The sequence below is a fragment of the Calonectris borealis genome, chromosome 31 (genome assembly GCF_964195595.1).
Source record: "Calonectris borealis chromosome 31, bCalBor7.hap1.2, whole genome shotgun sequence".
NCBI classification, from domain to species: domain Eukaryota; kingdom Metazoa; phylum Chordata; class Aves; order Procellariiformes; family Procellariidae; genus Calonectris; species Calonectris borealis.
Window position 1 is genome coordinate 526,284 of NC_134342.1, and position 21,476 is coordinate 547,759.

A 21,476-nucleotide genomic window follows, 5' to 3' on the forward strand; every position below is an offset into this window, starting at 1 on the left:
CCTCGGCGCAGGGAGGGGCGGGGGGCAAAGACCACGGCGGATTTTATTCCTCTTAAGAAAGAACTACAAAAGGTAGAAAAACAGCTTCTGCGGGGGGGGGGGGGGGGTGGGGGGCGGACGCGGGGGGGGGTCCGCGGGGGGGCCCCCTCCCCCCCCCCAATAGAGGTTTTTCACACGGGCTCTCGATGGCGGCCACAAACACCGGCCCCTCCCCCCGGGGGGGCGGGGGGGGGGCACAAAAGCACAGAATTGATCGAAAACTAGAATATCTAACGCGGGGGGGGGAGGGGCTGAAGCGCGGGGGGGCGGGGGGGCCCCTTCATGCGGGGGGGTCCTGGCGTAAGGCGGCGGGGGGGGCGTTTGGCACTGGGGGAGGGGCGGGGGGCTGCGGGGGAGGGGAGATGCCCCCCCCCAACGTTGTGCGGGGGCGGGGCAGCGTCCAGGATTCCCCCCCGGGTCTCTGTCCCCTCCCCCCCCCCGCGGTCTCTGCCCCCCCCCGGGGTGTTTTTACCCTCCCCCCTCCAAAGGGTCCCTAAATCGGGACCATCCCCAAATCCTGCGGTTCCCTTGGCTGGAGCAGCGGGGCCCCCCCCGCCCCTCCCCCACCCCCAAGGGCCGGGGGGTGGCGCCCCCCCTCCCCTCCCCCCGTGTCCGTCCCCCGGGGGGCCGGGGGGGCTTTGGCACACGATCCCGGCGCGTGGCTTAAGGCACATTGTCGCCGCTGAGCGACTCCCGCGGCCCCCCGGCCCCCCCGGCAGCTGCGGGGAGGGGGGGGACGCGGGGGGGGCCCAGGCGGGGGTGAAAGCGCAGGGGGAGGGGGCGGGGGGGCGTTACCGGCGGGGCAGGGCGGGGGGCCGGGCGGGGCCCTCAGCTGGAGGGCAGGGCCTGGACGAAGAGGCCGCGGGCGTCGGTGCGGGGGAGCTTGGCCGGGGGCTCCAGGGGGTCGGGGGCAGCGCCGCCCCCTCCCCCGCCCCCAGCGCCATCTCCTGCGGCAGCTCCTCGTCGCTCTCCTCCTCCTCCTCCTCCTCCTCCTCGTCTGGGGGGGACAGCGGGGGTGGGGTGGGGGCAGTGCGACACCGCCGGCACCCCCAGCCCCCCCCAAACCCTGCCACCAGGCCGCGGCAATGGGCTGAGCAGGGCTGCCAGCAGTAGGTTCCAGAGTGAACATACACACAGAAGCGCGGCCGCCATCAGTAGGTTCCAGAGCTCTTGCTCTCACCCCGCCCTCAGTAGGTTTCAGAGTTAACACACGCACACAGAGTGACGCAGCTGCCATCAGTAGGTTCCAGAGTTCACGCATACGCACACGTACATGGGCAGACACACACACAGAGCTGCCATCAGTAGGTTTCAGAGTTAACGCTCACTCTTGCCATCAGTAGCTTTCAGAGTTAACACTCATTCTTGCCATCAGTAGGTTTCAGAGTCCACACTCTCACTCTTGCCATCACTAGGTTCTAGAATACGTGTATGCGCACGTGCACATGCAGACAGCTGCCATCAGTAGGCTTCAGAGTTAACACTCTTGCCATCAGTGGGTTCCAGAATACACATACGTGCGCACGCACACACACACAGACACACAGTGAGAGCTGCCCTCAGTAGGTTTCAGAGTTAACACACACTCAGCGGTGGGCAGTGCCATGGGGGGGGGGGCCCCCTGTCCTGGGGGGCTGCAAGAAGTGGGGGGTGGGGGGGAGCCGCTCACCTTTGTCGGGGTCGAGGGAGTTGAGGGAGCTCGTCAGGTTGGCGAACTGCGGGCGGAGAGCGGCCGTGAGGCCCCGGGGGGGGACACGACACAGGACCCCCCCTCCCCCACCCCGGGGGTCCCGCCCCCCCCTCACCTCGCCCATGACGGCGATGGGGCTCTGCCCGCGGGCCTGCGCCACGCGGTGCTCCACCAGGTAGTACATGTACTCGTCGTAGAGCAGCCGGATCAGGTGGAAGGAGCCGAAGCTGGCGGCGCTGCGCAGGGTCAGGTCCCGGATCACCATGGAGCTGCGGGGGCGGGGGGACACGGCGTCACCGCGCTGGGGGGGCGGGGGGGGTAGGGGCGGGGGCACCCACCTGTAGAAGGACCACTTGAGGAGGAAGAGCTTGGCGGCGCGGGGGAAGCCGGGGGTGCCCTGGTGCGGTTTGAGGACGCGGGCGACGACGGCGTCCAGCCAGGCCGCCCACTGCTCCAGCGAGTTCTGCTGCTGCAGCGTGGCCTTGAAGTCCTGCTCCAGCCGCTGCACCACCCGGTCCTCGCACCGGCACACCCACGAGGCCTGCTCTGCCGGGGCGCCGGGGCTCGGACCCGCAGCGGGACCCCCGGCCCCGCGCGGGTCCCCACCCCCCCGAGCCGCGGTGCCCTGGGGCCGAGCCGGGGGGGTGTGGGGAGGGGGACGCAGGGGCAGAGGGGACGCAGGGGCAGGGGCGGCTCCGGGGGGCGGCCTGGCCCACAGCACCCCACATTCCTGCCCCAGCCTGCAGCATCCCCCAGCCCCACGGCAACCCCCAGCCCCACAGCATCCCCAGCCCCATGTGCACCCCCAGCCCTGCAGCATCCCCCAGCCCCACGGCATCCCCCAGCCCCACGGCAACCCCCAGCCCCACGGCATCCCCAGCCCCACAGCATCCCCCAGCCCCACGGCATTCCCAGCCCCATGTGCACCCCTAGCCCTGCAGCATCCCCCAGCCCCATGGCACCCACAGCATCCCCCAGCCGCGCAGCAACCCCCAGCCGCGCAGCAACCCCCAGCCCCGCAGCAACCCCCAGCCCCACGGCATCCCCAGCCCTACGGCATCCCCCAGCCCCACGGCACTGCCCGAAGGCGTCCCCCAGCCCCCCCCTTGCTTTCCCGGGGCGCCCCCGCGGGGACTCGCTGTCCCCCCCCATTTCGGGCCCCCCGCGGCGGCACCTGGGACGTTGGCGAAGTCGACGCGGTTGAGGTCGCTGAGCATCTGGTTGATCTGGGCCGTGTTCTGCAGGACGGCGCGCGCCGCCTGCGCCAGGTGGTTGAGGGACGTGTAGCGCCGCAGCGTCTGGGCAAAGGCACTTGCTGCCGCCACCTGCGGGGGCGGGGGGGTCAGCGCCGCGCCGGGGGGGCTCCCCACGGGCCCCCCACCCCCCCCCAAACCCGCCGAGCGCCCCCCACCTTCACGCGGACCATCTCCTCGGGGATGTTCATCATGGCGTTCGTTAGCCAGCTCTCCAAACTCTTGGCGAAATTTATCGCTTGCGTCAAGGCACCTGGGGGGAAGGGGGGGGAATGGGGGTGAGGGGGGGGGTCAGAGGGGGCGCGGGGGGGCGCGGGGGGCGCGGGGGCACTCACTGGGGATGGGCCGGAGGACGTCGGGGATGAGGATCTCCACCAGCCCCTGGTAGAGCGCGTGGTCGCAGTCCCTGGCCCAGCGGAGGACGGGCTCGTACTTGGAGAGGACGACGAGGCGGCTCTTGGGCAGCCGCTTCTCCGCCTCGTCGTGGCTGCGGGGAGAAACCGCCGGCGTCACCGGCGCGGCGGGGGGAAAGGGGGGGCGGGGGGGGGCCACCGCGGGGCGCGCGGCCGTCACTGACACGGCGGCGGGGGCGGCCTCGCTGGGCTGGCTCAGGCTGCAGCGCCAGAGGTTTTCCACAGCGTCTCCACCAGCGTGAACTGAGGTTGATCATCACGTCCACGATGGCCTGGGGGGGCGGGGGGCAAAGAGGGGGGTCAGGGGGGTCCCCTGGAGCTGGGGGAGGGGCGGGGGGGGCCGGGGGACGCCCCCACCTCGCAGTGCTCGCGGTAGAGCAGCTGGAAAGCTTTGACGTCCTCGGCGCAGGCGCCCTCGGGCAGCGGCTTCCCCTGGAGCTCGACCTCGGGGAACTCGGCCAGGGCGCGGGAGGCGTCTGCGGGGGGGGGAGGGGGTTAGGGGGGTGGGGGGGAGGTGCTGGGGGGGGGGATGGGGGCGGGGGTCCTCACCCAGGAACTGCTGGTACTGCTGGACCTGGGTGCTGATGTCGGAGAGCCCGGCCGGCGGCTGCTGCCCCACGGCCACCCCGTTGGTCATCCCCTCCACCTTCTGCAGGGGCTTCAGCCTGGGGGGGGGGGAGAAGCAAGGGGGGGCGTCACGGGGGTCCCGCGGGGAGGGGGAGGGGGGTTGGGGGGGGGTCTCACCGCTGCTTCTGGGCGAAGGGCTGCTGGCGCATGGCGAGGTGCTGCTGGTCCTCCATCAGCCGCAGCAGCGGGGAGCTGGCCTTGATGCGCAGCCCGTAGTAGTGGTACTTGGAGTTACCCCTGGCGGGACAGAGCGGGGGGTCGGGGGGGCCTGGGGGGCGCGGGGGGGGTGCGGGGGGGCCCTACCTGGTCCCCAGGCGGCGGGTGCGCAGCCCCATGAAGACGGAGCGGATGAGTTTGCCGAAGGAGGCGGCGTTGACGGGCTCCAGCTTCTGCTGCTGGCAGTGCAGCAGGTAGTGGCAGTACAGGGTGCTGCGGGGCAGGCTCACCCCCTCCGCCGTCTCGTAGTTGTCCAGCAGCCACTGCACCTGCGGGGGCGGGGCGCGGCGTCACCCCACCCCCACCCCCACCCCCCAACCCCCCACCTCCCCCACCCCCCACCCCCCACCCCCCTCCACCCCCACCCCCCCAACCCCCAACCCCCCAACCCCCCTCCACCCCCCCCAACCCCCAACCCCCCCACCCCCCTCCACCCCCACCCCCCCAACCCCCCACCCCCCCCACCCCCCCAACCCCCCTCCAACCCCCCACCCCCCCCAGCCCCTCGTGCTCTGACCCCAGATAGGTTTTAGTGGGGGAGGGGCACGCACTGACCCCCCCCCCCCCCATTTCAGGGCCGTTTGCCCCCAAATTTGTCTTTTTTCCCCCCAAACGGTGGCTGTGGGGTCACCCCCTCCCCCCCAGGGCCGCGCTCCGGGGGCCACCCCCCCCAAATCTGCCATTTCCCCCCCCCAAATCTGCCATTCTCCCCCCAAACTCTTCAGGCAGCGGTGCGCCCCTCCCCCACCCCCCCATGGGGCTCCCCCTCCCCCCCGTGCCCCCCCCAACGCCCTCAGTTTCTCCCCCCAAACCCCTCACAGGGCTCCCCCCCCCCCCAATTCCAGCCCCGTTTTTCCCCAAACCTCCCGTTTTCTCCCCAAAACTCCCCGCAGGGGGAGGGCTCCCCCCCCCCACCCCCCCAAACCCGGGGGGGTCTCACCGTGGCGGGGGAGGCGCGGGTGGTGTGGGAGTAGGACTGGCCGGCCCCCCCCAGCATGTACCCCCCTGGATGACGTAGGTGCCGGCGGCGGTGCCGGGGGTGCCGGGGGTGCCGGGGGTGGCGGCGGCGGCGGCGGCGGTGCCGGGGGGGGCGGGGGGGGTCCCAAAATTTGTCCCCCCGAGACGTACATGGGGACGGGGGCGCTGCCGGCGGGCGCCTGCGAGCTGGGGGGGGGGGGCTGGGCTGCACCGGGGCCCCCCCCGAGGCCTCGTAGTAACCGGCGGCGGCGGCGGCGGCGTTTTGGCCGTAGAGCGGGGTCTCGGCGTAGGGGTACGAGCCCGAGCGGCTGGGGGGGCGGGGGGGGGGGGTGAGCCGGGGGGGGCTCCCCCCCCCCAAACCCTGCGTCAGGGGGTGCGGGGGGACACTCACATGGCGCCGGGGGCGTAGGTGCCGTCGCCGGCCTCGCCGTAGGGCGCGGGGTAGACGTGCTGCACCGGCATCACCTGGGGGGCGGGGGGGTCAGGGTGCTGCCCTGCCCCCCCCCCGGGACCCCCCTGCCCCCCCCCGCCCCCCCACTCACCTCCTGGGGGCCCGGCAGCGGCGGGGGGGGGCGGCTTTGGGGGCGGCGGAGCTGCTGGGTGCCGGGGAGCGCTGGGGGAGGGGCAGAAAAGGGGGAGGGGGGCAGGGTTGGGGGAGGGGGGGGCATGGGGATCCCCCCCCCCGAAACGTCACCCCCTCCCCGCCCCTCCCCCCATCCCCGCTCCTCCCCCCTCCCCCCGCACCCAGCGGGGTTTGGGGGGGGGGAGGGGGGTCCCCCCGTCCCTCCCCCCCCCGTTTTTTTGCCCCTCCCCCCCCGGGTCCCACCTGCTGCACCCCCGGGCTGGGCCCGGCCGGGGGGGGCGCGGGGGGGGCGGGGCTGCCCTCCGCCACCGCCTCGCTGGGCCGCAGGGCGCCCTCTGCGTTCGGGAGAAAAAGGGGGGAAACGGGGTCAGGCGCGCCCCTCCCCCCCCCCCCCCACCCCCCAGGCGGGGGGGGAGGGGCGGGAATGGGCGGAAGGGCGGGTTTTGGGGCACCCACCCGAGACGGTGACCACGATGTACTGCTGGGGGGGGGGCGCGGGGGGGGCGGCGGGCGGCGGGGGGGCGCGGGGGGGGCGGGGCCCCCCCGGCAGCTCCGCCCCGAAGGGGGTGGGGGCGGGGGGGGGCGGGGCCGGCGGCTGCTGCTGCTGCTGGGGCTGCTGCTGCGTCGTCGCCGCCGTCAGCTCCGTGACGTAGGTCTGCGTTGCCATGGCGACGGGGGGGGCGGGGCGGGCGCGGGGGGGGCGCCGGGGGGGCCTGGGGGGAGGGAGGAGGGGGGGCAAAGAGAGAAATCAGTGAGGGGGGGCGGGGCAGCACGTGCTGCCGCGTGACGTCACGGGGTGACGTCACGGTTTGACATCACAGGGTGACATCACCATGATGTCACGGCGGGGGCATCGGCCCTGCAGGGCGGTGGCTGCGGTGACATCGAAGCCGTCTGGTGATGTCACCTGCCTGTCGCCCGCCGCTGGCCGAGCCTCCCTGGGGTGACATCACGCTGTGACCTCACGATGTGACATCATGGTGTGACCTCCCAGCATGACATCACCCCGGCAGGGAGGGGGCCGGGGCCGTGGGTGACATCGGCTCTGCCCGTGAGTGATGTCACCCCCCTCTACACCCTGCCGGCAGCGCCACCCTGGTGTGACGTCACAGCGTGACGTCACGGCGGGGCACCGCCTCCCCGTCTGACATCACGAGGCCCCGCCCCCGCGGCCGTCGCCGGGCGACGCGCGCCGTCAGCGCGGGCAAGGCCGCCCCGGGAGTGACATCACCCTGTGACATCACCGCGCGCCGCCCGCCCCGCCCACCCCCCGCGCCATGACATCACCGCGTGACATCACCGCCGGGCTCGCGCGCGGGGGGGGTCCGGGGTGGGGTGGGGCGTGGGGGTGGTCCCTCCCGCCGCGCCCCGCCCCCGCCGCGCGCCGCCATTGGCTCCCCCCACCGCCCCGCCTCCCCCCATTGGCCCGCCCGCCCACCAATCGCCGGGGCGCGCGGCAGGCCCCGCCCCCCGCGGCCCGGGCCCGGCTCCATCCCGGGGCCGCCGCCGCCGCCGCCGCCGGGCCCGGCCCCCCCCGCCCCCCCCGCCGCCATCTTGCGCGGCGCCGCGCGGACCCACCTGCCCGGGCCCGCGGGGGCTCGGCCCGGCCCGGCCCGGCGGCGGGGGGCGGCGGGGGCGGCGGGGGCGGCGGGCGCGGGCGGCGGGGCCGGGCCGGGGCCGGAGCGCGGTCGCCACGGCGACCGTGGCTATGGCGCCCTCCGTGTTCCCTCACCGGGGCAACTGTTGCTACCCGCCTCGGCGGCGGGCGGGGCCGCCCGCGCCGCGCCCCGCCCCCCCGCGCCCATTGGCCGCCGCCCGCCGCCGCCGCCCGCCGGTTGGGGGAGGCCCGCGTCGCTCCGCGCCGGCCCCGCCCCGCCGCCACCCCATTGGCCGCCCCGCGCGTCCGTCGGCGCTTCCTGAGGGGGGCGGGGAGGGAGGGGCCGCGCGGGGAGCTGGCGGCGCCCGATTGGGCGGCGCGGCTGCCGATCGGCGGGCGGGCGGGCGCGGCGGCCGCGCATGCGCGGCGGCGGCGGCGGGGGCCCGCCGGGAACCGTAGTCCCGCCGCCGACGTCACAGCCGCGTGACGTCAGCGCCAGCCTGATTTTCCTAGGTTCCCCCCCCCCCCGCGGGCGCCCCCCGGTGACGTCAGCGCCGCCCGGTGACCTCACGGCGCCGGGGGAAGCGCGAGGCCCCGGGGGGGGGGCGGCCCTGGAGGCGCGGGAAGGCCCGCGGTCGCCATGGCAACGGGGCCTGCGGTCGCCATGAGCGCCCCGGCCTGCGCGGGGAGACGGGCCGGGCTGTGGGGCGGGAGGGGCCGGTTGTGGGGCGGGAGGGGCCGGTTGTGGGGCGCCATGGGGCGGTTGTGGGGCGCCATGGGGCGGTTGTGGGGCACCATGGGCCGGTTATGGGGCGGGAGGGGCCGGTTATGGGGCGCCATGGGCCGGTTATGGGGCGCCATGGGCCGGTTATGGGGCACCATGGGGCCGGTTTTGGGTCGCCATGGGGCCGGTTATGGGGCGGGAGGGGCCGGTTATGGGGCGCCATGGGCCGGTTATGGGCACCATGGGCCGGTTATGGGGCGCCATGGCACCGGTTCTGGGGTGCGATGTGGGACCCAGCCCCATAGCGCAGCCCTGTGGGGCAGCCAGAGCCGCCCGCCCTCCCCAGCCCCACGGCCCCGGGACCCCCATGGGGCACCGAGCCCCCGTGACCTCCCCTGCCCCCCGGTCGCTGTGGGGCCGGACGCCCCGGGCCTTATCGTGGGCCTCGGGGGGGGCACGCCCTGCCCGGGGCCTTATCCCGGCCCCCCAGGATGCTGGGCCCCACGGCGGGGGGGCAGCGGGTGCCCGGCTCCCCGCGGGGGTGTGGTGGGCGGGTGCCTGCGGGCGGGGGGGATGGGGGTTGGGGTTGGGGCGCCCGGGTCCCCGCGCGGGGCCGGGGGTGTCGCGCCCTGAGTCATTTCCTCCCCGGCAGCGAGCGGCAGGTACGGCCCCCCCGGCCCCCGGCGGGGTGTGGGGCTGGGAGGGGGCCCCTGGGGGGGTCTCTGGGCGTCCCCTGTGTGTCCTGGGGGTCCTGCGGGGTCCCTGTGGGTCCTGGGAGGGTCCCTGGGGGGCCCTGGGGGGGCCCTGGGGGTCCCCTGTGTGTCCTGGGGGTCCTGCGGGGTCCCTGTGGGTCCTGGGAGGGTCCCTGGGGGGCCCTGGGGGGGCCCTGGGGGTCCCCTGTGTGTCCTGGGGGTCCTGCGGGGTCCCTGTGGGTCCCTGGGAGGGGCCCTGGGGGTCCCCTGTGGGTCCTGGGGGGGCCCTGAGTCCCCTGTGGGTCCCTGGGTGTCCTGTGGGAGTCCCTGGGGTTCTCTGGGGGGGGCTCTGTGGGTCCTGGGGGGTCCCTGTGGGTCCCTGGGTGTCCTGTGGGGGTCCCTGGGGTTCTCTGAGGGGGGCTCTGTGGGTCCTGGGGGGTCCCTGTGGGTCCCTGGGGGTGTCCAGTGGGGATCCCTGTGGTTCTCTGGGGGGCTCTGTGGGTCCTGGGGGGTCCCTGTGGGTCCCTGGGTGTCCAGTGGGGGTCCCTGGGGTTCTCTGGGGGGGGCTCTGTGGGTCCCTGGGTGTCCGGTGGGGGTCCTGGGGGGTCCTGGAGGCCCCTGGGGGACCCCTGGGGGTCCCAGCAGTTCCCTGGGGGGTCCCCCGGGGGTCCCCGGGGGCGGGTGCCAGGGCTCCGGTTTCTCCCCACAGGCCGTGGGGAGCTGCGGGCGGCCGAGGCCATGGGGGGCCCCGGGGGGGCCGGGGGGCTCCGGCTGCTGCTGCTGCTGCTGCTGCTGGGCGCCGGCCCCACGCGGGGAGGTGGGGCCCTGCCCCCCCGGGGGACAGAGGGGTCCCCCGGGGGGCTCGGGTGGGGGGAGGGGCCCGCACGCCTGGCCCCCCCCGACCCCCCCCGCTGTGCCCCCAGGCACCCCCCAGCTGCGCTGCTTCCGCCCCAGCCCCCGGGGGGGGATGAACTGCAGCTGGGGGGGCCCCCAGCCCCCCCCCGGGCCCCTCGTCCTGCGCTACCAGAGCCTCAAGATGTGAGTGCCGGGGGGCTGGGGGTCCCGGGGGGCTGGGGGCCGCCGGGGGGCAGGGGGTCCCGGGGGGCTGGGGGTCCCGGGGGGCAGGGGGGCCCTGGGGGGCTGGGGGTCCCGGGGGGCTGGGGGCCGCCGGGGGGCAGGGGGTCCCGGGGGGCTGGGGGTCCCGGGGGGCTGGGGCCGCCGGGGGGCAGGGGGTCCTGGGGGGCTGGGGGTCTCCGTGGGGCAGGGGGTCTCGGTGGGCAGGGGGGCCTCTGTGGGGCAGGGGTCCATTGTGGGGCAGGGGTCTCCGTGGGGCAGGGGGTCTCCATGGGGCGGGGGTCTCTCCGGGGGCAGGGGGTCTCTGTGGGGCTGGGAGCCTCTGTGGGGCAGGGGGTCTCAGTGGGGCAGGGGGTCTCTGTGGGGCAGTGGTCTCTGTGGGGGTCTCGGTGGGGCAGGGCTCTCGGTGGGGCAGGGGTCCTGGCCGCGGAGCCCCCCCCATGCCCGTCGCCCCCCAGGCGCGTGGCCGTGGGGCCGGGGACGGCGCGGGCGCCCGTGGGGCAGCCGTGGGTGCTGGTGCCGCGGGCGGCGCTGACGGCCGGGGACGTCTACGCCGTGTGGGCGCAGGGGCCGGGGGGGCGGCGGCTGACGGCCCCCCTCAACCTCTCCTCGACCACATCGGTACCCCCGGCGGGGGGGGGGGGGGGGGGGTGGGGGGCTGGGGGGGGTGGGGGCTGGGGATGTGGGGCTGGGGGGGGGATGTGGGGGTGTGGGGGATGTGGGGGGGCGGGGGGGCTGGGGGGGGTGTGGGGCTGGGGCTGGGGGGGTGGGGGCTGGGGATGTGTGGGGGGGTGGGGGGGGGCGGGGGCTGGAGGGGTGGGGGGGCGGGTGGGGGGTGTGGGGGGCTGGTGGGGGGTGGGGGGGCTGGGTGGTGGGGGGGGTGGGGGGGGGCTGGGGGGGGCTGGGGGGTGGGGCTGGGGGTGGAGGTGGGGGGGGGGATGTGGGGTGCGGTGCCCCCTGGGGGGCCTGGGTGCCCGGGTCCCCCGTGGGGTGCCTAAGGCCGTGCCCCCCCCCCCAGTGAAGCCGCCGCCCCCCCGGCTGCAGGTGGACCCCTCCCCCCCGCCCTCCGTGCGCTGGACGTGGCCCCCGGGGGGGGAGGGGGCGGCCGCCCCCCCCCGCTGCGCCCTGCGCTACCGGTCCCACGGCCACCGCACCTGGACCCTGGTGAGGGGGGGGGCCGGGGGGGCCGGGGGGGCCCGGGGGGGGCGGGGTCCCCCCGCTGACGCCCCCCCACAGGTCCCCGAGGCCGACCTGGAGCCCGAGGGGTTCGAGTTCGAGGGGGGGCTGCTGGAGCCGGGGGGCCCCACGAGGTGCAGGGGCGCTGCGCGGGGGAGGGCGGCCTCTGGAGCGACTGGAGCCCCCCCCAGGCCTTCACCCTCCCCCCCCACGGTGGGTGCCCGGGGGCAGCGGGGGGGGGGCGCGGAGGGGGGGGGCTCTGGGTGGGGGGTCCCTAGGGATGGGGGTCCCGTGGGGCAGGGGGCCTTGGGTGGGGGGTCCCATGGGGGTGGGGGTCCCCAGGGCTGCAGAGTCCCTGGGGCTGGGGGTCCCCGGGTGGGGGGTCCCTGGGTGGGGGTCCCTGGGTGGGGGGTCCCTGTGGGCCGGGGGTCCCTGGGTGGGGGGTCCCCGGGTGGGGGGGTTCCCGGGTGGGGGGGTCCCTGGGGCTGGGGGTCCCTGGGTGGGGGATCCCCGGGTGGGGGGTCCCCGGGTGGGGGGTCCCTGGGGCTGGGGGTCCCCGGGTGGGGGGTCCCTGGGTGGGGGTCCCTGTGGGACAGGGGATCCCCGGGTGGGGGGTCCCCAGGGCTGGGGAGTCCCTGGGGCTGGGGGTCCCCGGGTGGGGGGTCCCTGGGTGGGGGTCCCTGGGTGGGGGGTCCCTGTGGGGCCGGGGGTCCCTGGGTGGGGGGGTCCCTGTGGGACAGGGGATCCCGGGTGGGGGGTCCCTGGGGCTGGGGGTCCCCGGGTGGGGGGTCCCCGGGCGGGTGCACTGACCCCCCCCCAGGGCTGCGGGAGCCGCTGGACGTCTGGCGCCAGGAGCCGGAGGGGGGGGAGCAGGGCCCGATCCTGCTCTGGAAGGTGGGTGCGGCCCCGGGGGGGGGGGGCTGGGCCCCCCCGGATGGGGGTGGGGGGGGTGGGTCCCCACAGCCCCAGGCTGAGCCTGCCCCCCTCCCCCCCGCAGGACCCTGGGCCGGGGGGGCCGGGGGTACACGGTGACGGTGGAGCGGGAGCGGGGCCCCCCCCAGCGCCTGCGCCCCCCCTGCTGCCGCTGCCCCCTCCCCCCGGCACCCGCAGCGCCAGCGTCGCCGCCTGGGGCCCCCCCGGGCCCTCGGCCCCCGCCCGCCTCCGCCTCGACCGCACAGGTGGGGACCCCCCAAACCCCCCAGGGCCCCCCCCGGGGCCGGGCGCCCCCCCCTGACCCCCCTGTCCCCCCCCAGACCTGCCGCCCCCCCGGGGGGTCCGGGTGCAGCCGGTGCCGGGGCCGGGGCTGGGGGTGTGGTGGGAGCGGGGGCCCCCCCCGGCCCCCCGGTACCTGGTGGAGTGGGCCGAGGTGGGGGCGGGGGGGCCCTCGACTGGCTCCGCTGCCCCCCCGGGGCCCACAGCGCCCTCCTGCCAGGTGAGGGGGGGGCACTGGGAGGTACTGGGGGGTACTGGGGAGGGGACGGGGGGGCTCTGGGGGGGGGCTGGGGGGGGCTGGTGGGCTCGGGGGGGGGACGGGGCGGTGCTGGGGGGGTGCTGGGAGGCACTGGGGAGTGCTGGGTGGGTGCTAGGGGGCATGGGGGGGTGCTGGGGGGGCTCTGGGGGGCACTGGGTGGGTGTTGGGAGGCACTGGGGGGTGCTGGGGGGCCCTGGCTGAGCGCTGGGGGGGCTCTCCGGGGGTGTTGGGGGTGCTGGGGGGGCTCTGGGGGGCACTGGGTGGGTGTTGGGAGGCACTGGGGAACGCTGGGGGGCCCTGGCTGAGCGCTGGGGGGGCTCTCCGGGGGTGTTGGGGGGTGCTGGGGGGTGCACTGGGGAGTACTGGGAGGGTGCTGGGGGGCACGGGGGGGCGCTGGGGGGCAATGGGGGGGTGTTGGGGGGTGCTGGGGGATACTGGGGAGGTGCTGGGGGCACTGGGGGGCACTGGGGAGTACTGGGGGGGCGCGGGGGGGCGCTGGGGTCAATGGGGGGGTGTTGGGGGGTACTGGGCAGGTGCTGGGGGGGCACTGGGGGGCACTGGGGAGTACTGGGAGGGCGGTGGGGGCGCTGGGGTCAATGGGGGGGTGTTGGGGGGTGCTTGGGGGATACTGGGGAGGTGCTGGGGGGGCACTGGGGAGGTGCTGGGGGCACTGGGGAGTGCTGGGTGGGTGCTGGGGGGCACGGGGGGCACTGGGGGGGCTCTGGGGGGCAATGGGGGTGCTGGGGGGCACTGGCTGGGCACTGGGGGTCCCAGACCCCCTGCCCCCCCCACGCCTGCCCCCCCCCAGGGCCGCTGCGCCCCGGGGCCCGGTACCGGGTGCGGGTCCACAGCCTCTACCCGGGGGGGGGGGCGGGGGCCGCCCCGCCCATGGAGGCCGACGCCCAGCCCAGGGGTGAGGGGGGCCCTGGGGGGCCATTCAGGGCTGGGGGGTGGGGGGGCTCTAAGGGGGTCCCAGGGGGAGGTTGGGGGGGTGCGGGGGGCCTGGGGGGGTTTGGGGGCGTCTGGGGGGTCTGGGGGGTTTGGGGGGTCTGGGGGCTCCGGGGGGGGCTGGGGGGGTTTTGGGGGGGTTTGGGGGCTCCGGGGGGTTTTGGGGGGGGTATGGGGGCTCCAGGGGGGACTGGGGGGTTTTTGGGGGGGTCTGGGGGCTCCAGTGGGTTTGGGGGGTCTGGGGCTCCGAGGGGGTCTGGGGGGTTTTTGGGGGGTTTGGGGGCTCCAGGGGGACTGGGGGGGTTTGGGGGGGGTTTGGGGGGTCTGGGGGGGTCTGGGGAGGTCTGGGGGCTCTGGGGGGTTTGGGGGGGGGTTTGGGGGCTCCGGGGGGCTCTGGGGGGGGTTTTGGGGGGTCTGGGGGTCACAGGCAGCCCCCCCCGCCCCCCCAGCGCCCCCCGCCCAGCCCCCCTGGTCCCCCTCCTCTGCGGAGCCGTGGCCGTCGCTGCCGCCGCCCTCCTGGCCCGGGGCCTGCGCCCCTGGTGAGCGCTAACGAGCGGGGTCATTAGCGGGGTCATTAATGGGTGATGCGGGGCGGCCGGGGGTCCCCCGCACTCCGGGGGGGGGTGGGGTGGTGTGCTTAATATCGGATAATTAATGCTAACGATAATTAATGCTAATGGATTAATAATGCTAATTGAGGCGTAATGAGGCCTAATGGGGCTGTGGCTACAGCCAGCGGGGTAATTAGTGCCGCTGGGGGCAGTTGGTGCTAACGAAGGGGCAATTAACGCTGCCGGGGGTAAATGAGGCCGGGAGGGAGCACTAAAGGCTGACGAGGTAATTAGTGGGGGTAATTAATTAATGGAGAATAATTAGTGCTAATGAAGTGATGAATAAAGTGATGATGTTAATGGGGTCATTAGCGCTGATTGGGGCGTAACAAGCGATGGGGGGGTCGGTGGGAACGGGGGCGATAACGGGGGCGGGGTAATTGGGGGCGGGGTAATTAGGGGGCGGGGTAATTAGGGGGCGGGGTAATTAGCAGCCCCCTGAGCAGTGACCCCTCCCCAGGTGCCGCCGGGCGCTGCCCGTCCCCGACCCCCGGCACAGCCGCGCCGCGCGCCAGGTCAGGGGGGGGAGGGGCGGGGGGGAGGGGCACGGGGGGCCCCGCTGACCCTTCCCCCCCCCAGGACCCCCCCGAGCTGGGGGGGCCGCCCTGTCCCCCCCCCGAGGAGCCGCCGGTGACGCTGGTGGAGCTGAGCCCAGAGGGGACGGACACGGACACACGGATGGGCACGGACACGGGCACAGACACACGGACGGACACGGACACGGGCACACGGACGGACACGGACACACGGACGGACACGGACACACGGACGGACACGGACACGCAGCCGCGGGCCCCCCCGGGGGGTCAGGCTACGAGCGCCATTTCCTGCCCACCCCCGAGGAGGTGCTGGGCTGGGCCGGGCCCACAGCGACCCACACGGCCCCGGCACCGACCCACGGCGACCCACGGTGACCCACGGTGACCACAGCACCGACCCACGGCGACCCACAGTGACCCACGGTGACCACAGCACCGACCCACGGCGACCCACGGTGACCCACGGTGACCACAGCACCGACCCACGGCGACCCACAGTGACCCACGGTGACCACAGCACCGACCCACGGCGACCCACGGCGACCCACGGTGACCACAGCACTGACCCACGGTGACCCACGGCGACCCACGGTGACCCACGGTGACCACAGCACGACCCACAGCGACCCACGGTGACCCACGGTGACCCACGGTGACCACAGCACCGACCCATGGCGACCCACGGCGACCCACGGTGACCACAGCACTGACCCACGGCAACCCACGGCGACCCACGGTGACCACAGCACTGACCCACGGCAACCCACAGTGACCCACGGTGCACAGCACTGACCCACGGCGACCCACGGTGACCCACACGACCACAGCGCTGACCCACAGGACCCACGCGGCTCTGACATGGACCCACGGTGACCCACAGTGACCCACGGTGACCCACATGACCTCAGCGCTGACCCACAGTGACCCACGGTGACCTCAGCGCTGACCCACAGTGACCCACACGACCTCAGCGCTGACCCACAGTGACCCACGCGGCTCTGACACGGACCCACGGCGACCCACGGCGACCCACACGACCTCAGCGCTGACCCACGGCGACCCCCAGGCCCACGTGACCGCCGTGGGTCCCTCACGGACCCGGCCGGACCCTCGGTGGGGCCGTGCCCATCCCGAGAGGATCCAACACGGGCCCGACATGGGCCCACCACGGATCCCACAGGGATCCTACATGGATCCGGTCCTGATCCCGCAGGGACCCACCACGGATCCCACAGGGATCCCATGGGGACCCACCACGGATCCCACAGGGATCCCACAGGGATCTGACCCTGATCCTTCAGGGATCCCACAGCGACCCAACGTGGATCCCTCACGGATCCCACACGGATCCCTCACTCCCGAGGCCCCAGCGCCAGCCTGTGGGTGCTCGCGGGGCCGTGGGGCTGTAACGACGCTATAAAGGGGCTATAGGGGCTCTGTGACGTGTGTGCAGGGCTATGGGGGGGTATAGCGGGGCTGTAGGGGGGCTATAGGGGCTATAGGGGGGCTGTAGGGGCTATAGCGGGGCTGTAGGGGGGCTATAGGGGCTATAGTGGGGCTATGGGGGGCTATAGGGGCTATAGCGGGGCTATGGGGGGCTATAGCGGGGCTGTAGTGGGGCTATAGGGGCTATAGCGGGGCTATAGGGGCTGCAGCGGGGCTGTAGGGGGCTATAGGGGCTATAGCGGGGCTATAGGGGCCGCAGCGGGGCTATAGCGGGGCTGTAGGGGGGCTATAGCGGGGCTATAGCGGGGCTGTAAGGGCTATAGCGGGGCTATAGGGGCCGTAGCGGGGCTATAGGGGCCGTAGCGGGGCTGTAGGGGGCTATAGGGGCTATAGCGGGGCTGTAGGGGCCGCAGCGGGGCTGTAGGGGGGCTATAGGGGCTATAGCGGGGCTGTAGCGGGGCTATAGGGGCTGTAGCGGGGCTGTAGGGGGGCTATAGGGGCTATAGCGGGGCTATAGCGGGGCTGTAGGGGCCGCGGCGGGGCCGCAGGGGCCGCAGGGCGGGGGCGCCCGGCGCTGTCATGGCGGCCGGGCCGCGGGGCAGGGCGGGAAATGCAGTCCCCTGGCGTCACGTGACAGGGAGGGGGTGGGGCTTGCGGGGAGGGGCGGGGTCGGTGAGGAGAGGGCGGGGCCGGCACGGCGCGGGGGGGGGGGGTGTCGGGGAGGTCACGTGGGTGGCGCTCTGAGCGCTTCCGGGGCGCAAAGCGCTTCCGGGGCGCCATGGGGCCCGGGGTGGCGGTGAGGGGCCGGGGGCCGGTACCGGGGAGCGGGGGGGCGGCACCGGGGGGGTCGCGGCGAGGGGGCGGCTGCGGGGCCGGGGAGGGGCCTGGGAAGGGGGGGAGGTGGCCGGGGGGGTCCCTGCACGAGTGGGGGGGCCCGGCCTGGGGGCGCACGGGGCGGGGGGGGGGGGCCGGTAACGGGGGGCCGGCGACGGGGGGCGGTTATGGGGGTCCCGGCGGGGACCCCGGTTACAGGGGGGTCTCAGGGGGCGGTCCGGGGCGGGAGGGGGGGCGGTTTGGGGGGGAGGGGTCCCGGTCCCGGGGCGGGGGGGGGGTCCGGGTCCCGGGGGGTCCCGGTCGGTCCCGGTCCCGCCTGGGCCGGCCCTGACCCCCCCGCAGCGCGCCCTGCGCCTGGCCTGGGGGGCGGCCGCCCGCCGCAGCCTCCACGGGACGGCGCCCGCCCGCGCCCCCCCCCCTCATCCCCATCGTGGTGGAGCAGACGGTGAGTCCGGGGGCCCCGCGCCCCTCCCCCGCCCCCCGCCCCCCGCGGCCCCCCTGACCCCCGTCCCCCCCCAGGGCCGGGGGAGCGCGCCTACGACATCTACTCCCGGCTGCTGCGCGAGCGCATCGTCTGCGTCATGGGGCCGGTAGGTGCCGGGGGGACCCCCAAACCCTGCCCCCCCCCCCACCCGCCGGGGAGGGGCGGACCCCCCGCCCCGCCCCCACCCCGGGGGGTCCCTTGTCCTGTCCCCCACGGGGGTCCTGTCCCAGCCCCATGGGGGTCCCAGCCCCATCCCCAACCCACGGGGGTCCCATCCTGCGCCCCACGGGGGTTCCTGGGGGGGTCCCCAACCGGGGGGGGGTCCCCAACCGGGGGGGGTCCCATCCCCCACAGACACCCCCTCCCTCAGTCCTCTCCCCCACGGGCTGGCAGAACCACGGCAGCTCCCACCCCCCTGCTTGTACCCATCCCCCCCACCCCCTGGGGGGTCCCGGCTGGGGACCCCCAAACCCCCGGGCCCTTCCTCCACCCTCCTGGGAGGCCCCCCCCACCCCCTGGGCCCCCCAACTCTGGGTCCCCCACCCCGCAACCCCCAGGCTCCCCCTCCCCAGGGCCTCCCCCCCCGCCCCCGGGGCCCCCCCAACGCCCCGCCGTGCCCCCCCAGATCGACGACAGCCTGGCCAGCCTGGTGATCGCGCAGCTCCTCTTCCTCCAGTCCGAGAGCAACAAGAAGCCCATCCACATGTACATCAACAGCCCCGGTGAGGGGCGGGGGCTCGGGGGTTCGGGGGGCTTTGGGGGGCTTTGGGGGGACTTGGGGGTGTTTGGGGGGACTTGGGGGTGTTTGGGGGGGCTTTGGGGGGACTTTGGGGGGACTTGGGGGTGTTTGGAGGGGGTTTGGGGGGGCTTTGGGGGGCTTTTGGGGGACTTGGGGGCTTTGGGGGACTTTGGGGGGACTTGGGGGTGTTTGGGGGGACTTGGGGGTGTTTGGAGGGGGTTTGGGGGGGCTTTGGGGGGATTTGGGGGACTTGGGGGTGTTTGGGGGGACTTGGGGGGGTTTGGAGGGGGTTTGGGGGGGACTTGGGGGGACTTGGGGGTGTTTGGAGGGGGTTTGGGGGTGTTTGGAGGGGGTTTGGGGGGCTTTGGGGGGATTTGGGGGAGACTTGGGGGTGTTTGGGGGGACTTGGGGGTGTTTGGAGGGGGTTTGGGGGCCCTGGGGAGACTTAGGGGGAACTTTGGGAGGTTTGGGGGCCCCAGGGGGGTTTGTGGGCCCTGGGGGGGCTGTGGGGGCTGTGGGGGCTGCGGGGGCCCGGGGGCGGTGCTGACGGCTGGCGCAGGCGGCGCGGTGACGGCGGGGCTGTGGGGGGCAGTGGGGGGTGCGGGGTTTTGGGGGGGCAGTGGAGGGTTTTGGGGGCTGTGGGGGGCTGTGGGGGTTTTGGGGGGCTGTGGGGGGCTGTGGGGGTTTTGGGGGGCTGTGGGGGGCAGTGGGGGGTGCGGGGGTTTTGGGGGGCAGTGGAGGGTTTTGGGGGGTTTTGGGGGGCAGTGGAGGGTTTTGGGGGGTTTTGGGGGGCTGTGGGGGTTTTGGGGGGCTGCGGGGTTTTGGGGGGCTGCGGGGGCCCGGGGGCGGTGCTGACGGCTGGCGCAGGCGGCGCGGTGACGGCGGGGCTGGCCATCTACGACACCATGCAGTACGTCCTGACCCCCGTCTGCACCTGGTGCGTGGGGCAGGCGGCCAGCATGGGCTCCCTGCTGCTGGCCGCGGGGGCCCCGGGGCCAGCGCCACGCCCTGCCCAACGCCCGCATCATGGTGCACCAGCCCTCGGGCGGGGCGCGGGTACGGGGGGGGGGGACCCCCCCAGGGGGTGGGGGGAAGGGTACAGGGGCAGCCCGGACTCCCCCGGGGGGTGGGGGGAGGGGTACGGGGGGGTGGGGCAGCTGGGACCCCCCCCAAGGGATGGGGGGAGGGGTACGGGGGGGTGGGGCAGCTGGGACCCCCCCCAAGGGGTGGGGGGAGGGGTGCGGGGGGGTGGGGCAGCTGGGACCCCCCCAAGGGATGGGGGGAGGGGTGCGGGGGGTTGGGGCAGCTGGGACCCCCCCCAGGGGGTGGGGGGAAGGGTACAAGGGGGGGGTGGGAGCTGCTGTGGGGTCTGCCAGCCCGTGGGGGAGGGGGCGTCTGGGGGATGGGGACCCCCACCCAGGGCTGGGGACCCCCCAAGGAACCTCCATGGGGCGCAGGATGGGACCTCTGTGGGTTGGGGATGGGGCTGGGGGCCCCCATGGGATGGCACAGGACCCCCCCCAGGGGACAGGACGGGACCCCCCCAGGGGACAGGACGGGACCCCCAGGGACCCTCCCCAAGGCTGGGGGCAGGGACGGGACCCCCCCCCCGGACCCCCCCCATGGGGCGCAGGACCCGCGGGTGGGCCGGGTGCCAAACCCCCGGGGTGGGGGGGGGGTCCGTGTCCCCCCTCCCCACCCCCCCACGCGTGTCCCTGCCCCCCCCCGTGCCCCCCCAGGGCCAGGCCACCGACATCGCCATCCAGGCGGAGGAGATCCTGCAGCTCAAGCGCCAGATCAACGCCCTCTACGCCAAGCACACGGGGCAGCCCCTCCCCGTCATCGGTGAGACCCCCCCGACCCCCCCCCGACCCCCCCACACCCCCCAGCCCCCCCCCTGAGCCCCCCCCTGCCCCCCCAGAGGCGGCCATGGAGCGGGACCGGTACCTCAGCCCCGTGGAGGCGCAGGAATTCGGGCTCCTGGACCGGGTGCTGGTGCACCCCCCCCCCCGCGGCGAGGACGAGCCCCGGCTGGTGCAGAAGGAGCCCCCTCCCCCCCCCGCCGTGCCCCCCGCCGCCCCCCCGGCACCCTGAGACCCCGGGGAGAGGGGGGGTGGGGGGGGGCTGGGTGCCCCCCTCCGCGGTTTGGCTGTACCCCCGCGGGAATTAAAGGGCTGCGGACCCCGACCGGGTGTTGGGGGGCTGGGAGGGGGGCTGGGAGGGATCGGGGGGTGCTCAGAAGGATTTGGGGGGCACCAGCCCCCCCCCCATTCTCCACAGCTGTACCCCTCCCCCAGAGCTGTATCCCCCCCCCCAGCCCTACGTCTGCCCCACACTTGTGGGGTGCCCCCCCCCAAGCCCCCCTATTCACCCCATGGCCCCCCCGTGGGCCCTGTGCCCTCCTGCCCAGCCCCACAGCCGCCCCCCACGCCCCCCCATGTGCCCTATAGTCCCCATATGTGCCCCATAGGCCCCCAGGAGCCCCCATATGTGCCCCATAGGCCCCCCAGGAGTCCTCCAGTCCCCCCCCTGTGCCCCATAGCCCCCCAGGAGCCCCCATAGGGCCCCCAGGAGTCCTCCAGCCCCCCCCCCCGTGTGCCCCATAGCCCCCCAGGAGCCCCCATATGTGCCCCATAGGGCCCCCAGGAGCCCCCCCATGTGCTCCACAGCCCCCTCCAGGAACCCCCATAGCCCCCTCACATGTGCCCCACAGCCCCCCAGGAGCCCCACAGCCCCCAGGAGCCCCATAGCCCCCATATGTGCACAGGAGCCCCCCCCCCAGGAGCCCCCCAGGAGCCCCATGGGTGCCCCCGCCCAAAGGAACTACATCTCCCGACATGCCCCGCGCCCGGCGCTCATTGGCCGCCGCCGCTATCCAATGGGAGGAGGGGGGCGGGGTCAGGCGGGCTATTTAAGCTGCGCGACGGGGGGCGGAGCCTGGCCGGGCCCGGAGCCGGGGGCAGGTTGGGGGGGGGCGCGGAGGCTCTTTGGGGGCCCGGGGGGCGGGTTGGGGGGTACAGGGGCCTCGGGGGTGCCAGGGGCCTTGGGGGGGCCCGGGGGGCGGGTTGGGGGGTACAGGGGCCTCGGGGGTGCCAGGGGCCTTGGGGGGGCCCGGGGGGCGGGTTGGGGGGTACAGGGGCCTCGGGGGGGGCCAGGGGCCTTGGGGGGGGCTTCGGGGCGGGCTTGGGGCCTGCGGGGCAGGTTGGGGGGCCCAGGGGCCTTGGGGGGCTGCGGGGCGGGTTGGGGGGGCCCAGGGGCCTCGGGGGGGGCCACAGGGGCCTTGGGGGGGGGCTTCGGGGCGGGCTTGGGGCCTGCGGGGCAGGTTGGGGGGTCCAGGGGCCT

General features: G+C 75.6%; 3 protein-coding genes across 8 annotated transcripts; 2 read left to right on the top strand and 1 right to left on the bottom strand.

Moving 5' to 3' along the window:
• Positions 1-19: 19 nt before the first annotated feature.
• On the bottom strand, positions 20-7,040 carry RFX1 (regulatory factor X1). Its single transcript, XM_075134076.1, is given in 20 exon segments — positions 20-950; positions 953-1,036; positions 1,709-1,754; positions 1,845-1,998; positions 2,068-2,275; positions 2,904-3,054; positions 3,141-3,235; positions 3,318-3,469; positions 3,560-3,608; positions 3,611-3,643; positions 3,646-3,667; positions 3,753-3,871; positions 3,945-4,060; positions 4,140-4,259; positions 4,326-4,507; positions 5,179-5,524; positions 5,608-5,681; positions 5,759-5,829; positions 6,043-6,134; positions 6,910-7,040. Coding segments are annotated over 20 exon segments (2,328 nt in total). The 3' UTR covers positions 20-867.
• A 775-nt stretch (positions 7,041-7,815) lies between these two features.
• On the top strand, positions 7,816-20,321 carry CLPP (caseinolytic mitochondrial matrix peptidase proteolytic subunit). Its single transcript, XM_075134078.1, is given in 8 exon segments — positions 7,816-7,851; positions 7,949-8,094; positions 17,435-17,501; positions 18,021-18,117; positions 19,002-19,123; positions 19,125-19,190; positions 19,874-19,979; positions 20,056-20,321. Coding segments are annotated over 8 exon segments (813 nt in total). The 3' UTR covers positions 20,229-20,321.
• On the top strand, positions 8,201-16,067 carry LOC142073917 (uncharacterized). Of its 6 annotated transcripts, none has more exons than XM_075134203.1 (12): positions 8,230-8,782; positions 9,522-9,850; positions 10,345-10,507; positions 10,931-11,050; positions 11,123-11,275; positions 11,883-11,956; positions 12,316-12,494; positions 13,342-13,446; positions 13,931-14,020; positions 14,553-14,607; positions 14,672-15,012; positions 15,572-15,621. In XM_075134203.1, exons 1-12 carry the CDS (start codon positions 8,299-8,301, stop codon positions 15,585-15,587), a joined length of 2,109 nt encoding a protein of 702 aa, XP_074990304.1. In that variant the 5' UTR covers positions 8,230-8,298; the 3' UTR covers positions 15,588-15,621. The 6 variants fall into 6 exon arrangements, 4 of the variants coding, with proteins under 4 accessions (XP_074990305.1, XP_074990304.1, XP_074990303.1 ...); XM_075134202.1 differs by having other exon boundaries at positions 8,231-8,782; positions 15,603-15,810; XR_012670493.1 differs by lacking the exon at positions 15,572-15,621 and adding an exon at positions 15,675-15,740 and having other exon boundaries at positions 8,232-8,782; positions 14,672-15,232.
• Positions 20,322-21,476: the final 1,155 nt, after the last annotated feature.